Source organism: Otolemur garnettii, unplaced genomic scaffold (assembly GCF_000181295.1).
Source record: "Otolemur garnettii isolate 467f Iridium unplaced genomic scaffold, OtoGar3 scaffold00162, whole genome shotgun sequence".
Taxonomy (NCBI): Eukaryota; Metazoa; Chordata; class Mammalia; order Primates; family Galagidae; genus Otolemur; species Otolemur garnettii.
This window is the reverse complement of record NW_003852557.1, coordinates 940,524-949,942: the sequence shown is the minus strand read 5'-3', so window position 1 is coordinate 949,942 and position 9,419 is coordinate 940,524. Positions and strand designations below refer to the sequence as shown.

Genomic DNA, 9,419 nt, shown 5'->3' with positions numbered 1-9,419 from the left:
ATCCTGAAGGCAAGGATGCCACCACTCCTACATGACCAGTGAGCAGGACCTGAGTGCCAGCTCCCTGAAGGAAAATAAATAAGGCCACTATTCAGTTTCTGAGATCTAGAAGGTCTCTGGGAGATGAAGGCTTTGAAGTCACTCCCTGTAACCCCATGGAGACCATGAGCTTTGGACGAGAAACCTTCTTAATCATTCCCCCTGAATCTTCGGGCAGATTCCTTAGCCTATCTTTCCCTGATTTCTAGTCTAAAAAGTGGCACATCTGACACATAGTCCATCCTCCACATGTGTAAATGTCCTCCTCCCCCCTTTCCTAGCCAACTGCGTTGAGAACGTGGGCAGCTCCGTGCAGATCAGATGGCCATCTCTTCCTTCTACACAATCGCAATTCCGTTTCCCCTCAGCCCCTCTGTCTGTAGTGTTACGCTTCCATTCAAGCTGTACGGAATTAGTTTTCAGTATATGAGAGGAGATTTGGATCAGACTGCCTTAAGAGAGAATATATCACGTAATCTTTGTGTTACATCAAGCAAGTAACTACTTATTGAGTCTCTTGGAATTTCGAAAGGTAAGGTTTACCCTAGCTTAGCTTCCTGCAACAAACATCAAACCTACCGGCGCTATCTCCATTGAGCCAAAAGATCTTTGACACGTGTATTTTTTGAACCACGTCTTTTTTAAAAAGACATGCCTCTTTCTTTATTTTGCCATCTGGAATTATGAAGTTATGCAACACCTAAAGACCCAACCCAAAAAGGAATTTTATACCAAAATGGCCTCTGAAGACCCATCTGTACTCAAATATAAACTTGCATGGTTATGCACATGGCTTTTGACCAGTTAAAGTGTTTCTTTACAATTTACTGTTCCATTGTTCAGATGTACCTGATTTCAAACTGGCTCTCCTTCCCTGGGTTTGGAGAACAGTTTTTACATAGTTGACTTTTTAAATTATGTGACATGGAAAATATAAAATATACATAATAAATATCATATCTGTATGTGCATTGTATATATGTATGCACATACTTGCAGAGACTACATGTACTTTTAGATTTATATTACTTATAGTATCCTATTACGTGTGATATCAGCACAACTCTTGGGTTAAGAGCTAGTTGAACAGATGTCGTAAATAAACAAGTGGGACTTGAAAAGAAGTCTGGAGGTTAATTTTATGTGTTAATTTGGCTGGGCCATGGTGCCCAAATATTTGGTCAGCCACTATTCTGGATGTTTCTGTGAGAGTGTTTTTGGATGCGGTAAACTTTTAAAGCAGTGGGTTTGAGTAAAGCAGATCGCCCCGTGTCATGTGCTTGGGGCACCTCCAGTCATTTGAGGACTTGGAAAGAACAAAAAGGCTGACGTCCCCTGAACAAGAAAGAACCCTGCGGCCGGCAACCTTCAGGCGCCAGCTGCGGCATCCGCTTCTCTCTGGGTCTCCAGCCCACCCTGCAGATTTGAACTTGCCAGCCTCCAAAATCACATGAGCCTATTTCCCAGAATAGGTCTGTTTATTTTATATGCATGTGTATATATATATATACACACACACACATCCTATTGGTTCTGTTTCTCCAAGGAACCCTGACTATACAGTAATTCCAAACACCCTCAGCTCCAAACCATTGTGAGACCCCTATGCTATCAACTTGTCTTTTGAAGAAAACATTGTAAGTAATCAGCTATGTGATCTAATAAGTTCCTGCGATTCAAACACAGGTCAGAGATAGCTGAGGTCAGGTCCTGCCTCCCCCACTGGGAGTTGTTTGCCTCTTAGACAGGAAAATGCCCCAGAAGCCAGGAAGATAGGTCAGAAGCCAGGAAAATCGGTATGTCCCCGTGTGGGAAGCCTTCACTCCACATGTTAGCCTAATACGTCCCCAACCAAGAAAAAGCAAGGAAGAGGGCTCTAAGAACCACACCTTATTGGGTGCTGGGTTTGGAAAGAGAGAAACTGTGAGGATTAACAGAGGAAGTTCAGGTTCAGAACTCAGCGCCCCCACTGGCCCGGAGGAAAGATTCCAACCAAGGTGCCATCTGTGATGAACAGAATTGTCGCGTGATGAACAGAATTGTCGCGACCTTCAAAGAATGAAATTTCTCCTTACCTTAAAGACGCACTGACCAGATTTATTTCCCTCTGCTGCAGCGGCATCGCCAGAATGAAAGAGAAGCCGAGCCCATAAATAAGAGGCCCTGGCAAATCGTAGACCACTGCAGGGCTCCTTGTTTGCTACACAAGGACATTTGTTTTTACAAAATGAAAACACTGGGGGTACTTGTTTTGCATTGTAAAAGAATATAATGCTTTTAGACAGTCTCCAATTATCAAGATGATGTTGATGGACATACAATCTTAACAGACATATTCGTGGAGCACCCATGACCTGCCCACCCCTTGTATTCGTGTAGTTCCAACCATTCTCAAACCAGTACAAATGTCTGCAGATGAGGAAACTGAGGCACATCCCTGAACTTCAGATTTCTCTACGTCCCCTCCTGGTATGAACTTCAGCAGGCTTATGTTCAATTCCAATCTTCTATTTTCCTGCCAAAGAACCCCACTGCCTCTGGAGCTGCCTACAACTTATAACTACAGACTGGAGAAGAAATGAAAATCCCCAGCATATTTTTCAGCTGAAATGAGCTCAGAAACTTGCATTTGCTCACATCCAGATCATTAGTCTTAGAATCAGAAAACCTGGGTTTGCCACCTGCTGCCGAGTGATTCTGGATAAGTTACTGAACCATCACCAACTCCCCCCCAGTCCTTACTTCCCTCCCTGGTAAGATGGGCATCACACACATCGCTGGCCTCATTTTGTAGTGAATTAATATAAAACAAAAAAGGAGAACGGTGGGGAAGCCAGGGATAACCTGGGTGGCCCCTGCAGCTTCAGCTTCTCCATTCGGCTCTGTTTCTTGGTCTGCATAACACAACTTCTTCCAACACGCTGTGCACCAAAGTAGTTCACTGGAAACACAGTAATTAGCGTTACAGATAAAATGACACTGCTGCAATGTTAATTACTATAGTGCAGATGTACCATTAGATATCATACATAACGTTGTCAAGCCTTTATTTTTAAATTAAAGTGCAACAAACCATACCCAGGCTACACAGCTTTCTTTTGATTAATACAAATTAATGTTATTTCAGTGTCTAGGAGAAGGGTGAGGATAAGGGCAAATGTTGAATCTGATCATAAGGACACATGGGAAAATGATAGAAGCTATGGATTCCCCATAATTTGGGGGCCCCCACTCAGGTCTCCCTTGATGAAATGTGAACTCCACGAGGGCAGGGAGGGGCCTGGTTTTGCTCCCCATTCTGTCCCCACCTCCTAGCATACAGGCAGGTGCGTTGAGTATTTTCTGAGTAACTGGTTAAATGAATACATGAGTGAAGGGGGAGCCGTGTGTGCAGGGGGAGTGGATGGGGAAGGACTGGAAGGTGCAGTGTGTCCGTCCTGCTTCTCTGAATCCAGGGTTTGCTTTGCAGTCTTCAGAATAATCTTGGATGCGCCTCACATCTAGCGCTTTAAAATCCAATGTCAGAGTCATCACCATGTAGAAGTCAGCTCGCTGGGCTGTCTAGCAAACAGCATTACATTCCACTGGGCTCTGGGACGTGGGGAAGGAAGATCAATGAGAATCTTTCAACGCCACCTCGGCTCCTGTGCAGTGCAGTGGCAGCCAAAAGTAAGGAAGACAATGGAAATGTCAGGCCGTCCCGTGTCTTATGGAGCTGATTCCCACAACGGCCTCATGAGGGAAGTTTTTTTTTTTTTCCAAATCCTTTTCATTGCAATAAAATACATAGAACCTGAAATTTACCATCTTAATCATTTTTAAGTCTACAGTTCTGTGGTAGTAAGTCCATTCATATTGTTGTACGACCATCACCATCATCCATCTCTATAGAATGCTTTTCATCTTACAAAACTGAAATGTCGTACTCAGTAAATTCTAACGTTCCGTTCCTCCCTCCCCTCCGTCCCTGGCCGTCACCATTCTACCCCTTTAGCCTTTAGTTCATTGACATATAAAGTAATTACTGATAAGGAGAGATGCACCTCTGTCACGTTGCTATTTGTTTTCTATATGCTTTGTAGGTTTTTCGTTTCTCGTGTGCAGGGAGGAAATTTTATCATCTCTATTTTATAGTGAAGGAAAATGAGGCTTGAAGAAATTAAGGGAACTGACCAAGGTCACAGGGCTAACAAGAGGCAGACCGGGAATCTTTTGAATCCAGTGCCCCAGATTCTTCCTCCCGCTGTGTGCCACGGGTTTTTACCAAGGACCGGGAAATGCAGGCAAGCAAAGGACATAGTCCCTGCCTGGCTTCCCTGAGCGGCAATTTTCTTGGTGACATCAGACAAACACCGATGAAAGGATTTCTAAAAATGGGGAGAAGCCCAGGATACAGACCCAGTAGTGCAGGACCCAGCACTCTGAGAATTCAGAGCAAGTCCTTTTGCACTGCCTTACAGGCTGTAGACCACCATGGATGTTACTGAATTGAATCCCATAATTCCATCCTTCTGTCACTTGCAAAGATTAGGCCATTAAATAGGAAATGTCCGATTTCAAATCAAACGTTCGTTTATTACATCTCAAACAAGAAGCAGTACAATTAAGTAAAGTAGGAGCCCAACTACTGACGCAGTTTTGCCCTCTTTTTTTTTTTTTTTTGAGACAGAGTCTCAAGCTGTCCCCCTGGGTAGAGTGCTGTGGCATCACAGCTCACAGCAACCTCCAACTCCTGGGCTCAAGCGAGTCTCCTGCCTCAGCCTCCCAAGTAGCTGGGACCACAGGCGCCCGCCACAACGCCCGGCTATTTTTTGGTTGCAGCCGTCATTGTTGTTTGGTGGGTCCGGGCTGGGGATTCGAACCCGCCACCTTAGGTGTATGTGGCTGGCTCCTTAGCCGGTTGAGCTATAGGCGCCGAGCCGCAGTTTTGCCCTCTTAACGGTAACTTGTTTATGCCAGCAGCAAAGAAGCCCAAAGAGCACATGGAGATGAAGTAGGGACTCAGTTGTTAAGAACTGAATATTTTTCCTTACAAGAAGTGCTCTAAAATCTGGAAGAAGTGGGAGTCAGTTGGTGCAAGGTCTGGTGAAGACAGTGGATGACAGAGAGTTTCCAAGTCCAGCTTTTGTGTTTGAGCAGCATTGTTTGTGCAACAGCATTGCATTTCAAGAGGACTGGCTTATCCCTATTGACCAGTTACAAGCATCCTCATCACGTAGTTCAGTTGGTGGCAGTAGGCATCCCCTGTAACCGACTGACCAGGCTCTATGAAGCTGTAATGGATGATGCTAGTGCTGGACCACCAAACAGGCACCATTAGCTTTTCTTGATGAACATTCAGTTTTGGAGTATGCTTTAGCACATTGTCTTCAGTCACTGTGCCATACGTTTGCAATTGTCCAAGAGAATCCATTTTTCGTCATGCATAACCGTAGGATGTAGAAATTGTTCACTTTTGTGTCATGACAGTCAAAGGCAAGCTTCGAGACGATTTCTCTTCTGACATTGATTTAATTCATGGGGAACCCGTCGGTCCAGCTTCTTTACCACGTCTTTAGTGAAAATAACGTACATAAAGTCATAGACACATATATGTGTATGAAAAAGCATTTGTTATGTATTTACATATCTATATATAAGACCTCATAAAAATATGACTATATAATTATGAGTATGAAAACTATATACGCCAAAACAGTAGTGGCAATTGCTAGTTAATTAAGGAATTGAGCTTCTCTGTATCTTTTGAGCAATATATAATAACAGTGTATCATCTTCAGAAAACAGGTTTTATTTAAAGGTGAAAGTAATGTCAAACACAAATATATCTTGAACCATTGCAATGCAAAGAAATTTATGAATTTAGACAGGAAAAAAATGGCAAGTTCTAATTATCTAGTACAGACTAAATATATATTTATTTGAGGCTGGAGAACAGGAGTGGGCTCTTTGACAGGAACCATCCAGTTATAAGAAATATATAACTTGAAGGATAAAAAATTTTTGATAAGGTGTAAAGTATTTGAGAAATAAATACAGCTCAGAAGAAACTAAAACAGGGTGATGCAAAGATATCTGAAGCTCTAATAGTTGTCCTCTCTCTCCCTTCCTCCCTCTCTTTCTTTCTCTTTCCCTCCTTCCCTTCCCCTCCTTCCCTTCCCCTGCCCCCAGGTATGTGGTCCTCTGTCATTATTGACACATCTCCCTTATTCTTCTCTCTCTCTGATCTGACTCTCCAATGCTTAACAGGATGATGATCTGGGCCACATATGACCTTGCAGTTCAGGGACTCAACAGAGACTATTCAGAGCGTCTGTCCAGAGTTTCAGTTGATAGTTCTAGATTCACAAGAAAGAGCAGATAACAGGCTTAATGCTATCAGTTCACTCTTGCCCTATCACATACCATCCCCAAAACACAGGGACTTAAGTAACTGTTTAACTTCCAAGTCTATGGATCAGCAGACAGTTTTTCTGGTCTAGTCTGGTCCAAGCTGAGGTGACCCTGGCTGGGCCTGTCCTCTGCTGGATCAGCCATACAGTGGCCAGTGTAAGATGGCCCCTCCTGGGATGGCTGTCCTCACTGTGGTCTTGTCCTCCAGCATCCAGCACAGGCTTATCCTCATGGCAATCTCAATGTTCCAAGGAGGGGGAGGAAGTGTGCAGAGCACCTCAGTCTACTCTGAGGATTGGAGTGTTGCATCCATCCATGCTATTGGCCAAAGTAAGTGACGCGGCCATCCCAGACTCAAGGGGTGGAGGAATAGACCCCCATGTGGATGAGAAGCGCTTCAAAGTCACATTTACTGGGAGGGGAAGAATTCTGACCATTTTTGTCAACTACACATAAGCCCTAGGGACCAAGGATGCCGGGGGCTTCATCTAGCAGCTGTACCACCATCTACATTTCCACACCGTGCCTTTGGTCGATGTAGCAGGGGAAGAGACAGCCTGCAGAACTTACTGTTTCAGCCAGAAAGTGAAATTTTTCATGACATCTCACAGGCCATGCCACCACCAGTCAGTCACATAGTCTCTACCCTACATCAAGGTAGCAGAAAAAAATGAGTCACTGGAATATTTGGTTTACATTACTATTACTATCTCTGCCATGGTGAGAACTCCCAGAACTAAACTAACTGATCATTCTTGACATTGGTGTCAGAAAGGTGGAGGGTCCGGTAAAACCTAGTGCTATGGAGAAAATGAATGAAAACCAGGTCTGATAAAGGTTTCAGAAGTTCCAGAGGCTCGTAAGGAATCCCTGGGGCAGAAGACTGGGCCAAGGAGAGTCAGAATAAGTAGGAAGAAAATCCAAGTTCAGCAGCCAGGAATGCAGAAGCATTCCACGCAGACTCATTCAAAGATTCCCTTAAGCTCCAGATCCTGTTCCTAGAACTAAGTCAGTCCAGGAGAAGAAGGTAGTAGGGTTCTGGGTGGGAACAAGTGTTCTAGGTCAGCTGCTGAGAGGTGCAAGGTCACAGTCAGAAAGATGAAGCTGAGTATCAAGTCCAACAAGAAAAGAAGGCGGGAAAAGGAACCTCAAGTAATAAGATTAGCAGTTTGGCTAATTGAGCCCGTAGCTCAATGGTTACATCAGCAGCCCCATGCACTGGGGGTGGCGAGTGCCAACCTGGCCAGGGCCTGCTATACAGAAATAAATAAATAAGAGTAGCAGTTCAGAGGAGCTGAAGCAAGATGAGATTAGGAATGAGCATTAAGCCTGGGAGTCTATAAAATTGGAGGCTTGCTTGAATCTCTTTTTTTTTTTTTTTTTTGATTTTTTATTAAGCCATAGCTGTGTACATTAATACTATCGTGAGGTACAGTGGGTTGTTTCTGTATACAATTTGGAATACATTCATCCAACTGGTTAACATAGCCTTCATGTCATTTTCTTAGTAGTTGTATTAAGACATTTATATTCTACATTTAGTAAGATTCACATGTACTCTTATAGGATAAATCATAAGTGTGATCCCACCAATCACCCTCCCTCCTCCCCCTTCCCCTCCCTTTCCCCTTTCCCCATATTCTTGAGCTAAAATTGGGTTATAGTTTTCCTATGATAGCTATAAATTAGTTTCATAATAGGGTTGACTACATTGGATACTTTTTCTTCCATTCTTGAGATACTTTGCTAAGAATATGTTCCAGCTCCATCCATGTAAACATGAAGGAGGTAAAGTCTCTCTCTTTAGTTTAGGCCTGAAGCTGTGAGCTGTGAGGAAGGCTCAGCATTCTCGTTCTTTGTGATATCTAATTAGAGCATGAGAAGGATGTAACCAAAACACGCCAGACTAGACGCTTGGGATGTCCAGCACGGGCCTTCCGTTTCCCTCTAGGGTCTGCTCCTGGTCACACATTTTGGCGGCCGTGTCTCATTTGTCCTTCTCGGCATCTTACCCCTACTGCTTTCTCTAATTCTAGCACCTGAGAGGTGGACCTTTTACTGTCTCTCTACATTCCAAATGCTTATGGTAAGAGGGACAAGTTAACTTTGTGTAAGGTGCCATATGCAAAATACTGGTCACCATTGGTGAAAAGCCTCCTTTGAGTCCCTACCTCCAATTCCTAAATGATAATGTGGTTTTATACCTCACAGAAAATACCATGGAAGCCAGTACCGGGAATGCCCTCTAGGGAGGCTGCCAGAACTGACAGCATGTGTGGACTTAGCCTAGTCTCTTCCCATGAAGGGGAAGCAGAACTCATTGCAGGCGCCTGGGTTGGGGATAAACCGGAAGGGGAAAGCATTGCTTCAGTGGCTGCTGTTGCCTTGCAGGTCAGTGGGACCATGTACAACACCGGGAGACATGTATCCCTGCGCCTGGACAAGGAGCACTTGGTCAACATATCGGGAGGGCCCATGACGTACAGCCACCGGCTGGAGGAGATACGGTTACACTTCGGGAGTGAGGACAGCCAAGGATCGGAGCACCTCCTCAACGGACAGGCCTTCTCCGGGGAGGTATGTGGCTTTGTTGAAGTACCAAGGTGAAATGTCAGCTTATGAGATTTGGTGCTTGTTTATATCCAAGAGGGGATAACAGATGGAAAGATTCTCTTGAATCTGTGAAACGGGAAGGTCCGAGCCCACTTTCTCCATCTATCTCTTGCAGGTTGACCTGGAAGTTGATAATAAGTTCCTAGGATTCAGCAGGGAGGGCTAAAATGAAACTGGCTATTTCCTTTTAAGACTTCAGTGTGGCAGTCTTGGGATTGGTGCCCTGTGATATCCCCAGAGCCATTATTTCAGCCCCAAACCCCCACCTTGCATGTACATCTTTACTTATACCTATGGGGGTGGATCAGCCCCTCATGGGTCAAATATAATAGCAGAGATTTTATAATTTTCCTTCTAGCAGAATGGGTCTTATT

The 9,419-nt window shown here is 44.2% G+C and overlaps 1 protein-coding gene across 1 annotated transcript in view; it reads left to right on the top strand.

The window, feature by feature from the left end:
- Positions 1-9,419, top strand: part of CA10 (carbonic anhydrase 10) — a 505,702-nt gene that overhangs the window by 392,559 nt on the left and 103,724 nt on the right. The window contains exon 4 of the mRNA XM_003800022.2: positions 8,824-9,009. Coding sequence (XP_003800070.1) covers positions 8,824-9,009 — 186 coding nt within the window. The remainder of the gene's footprint in view (positions 1-8,823; positions 9,010-9,419) is intronic.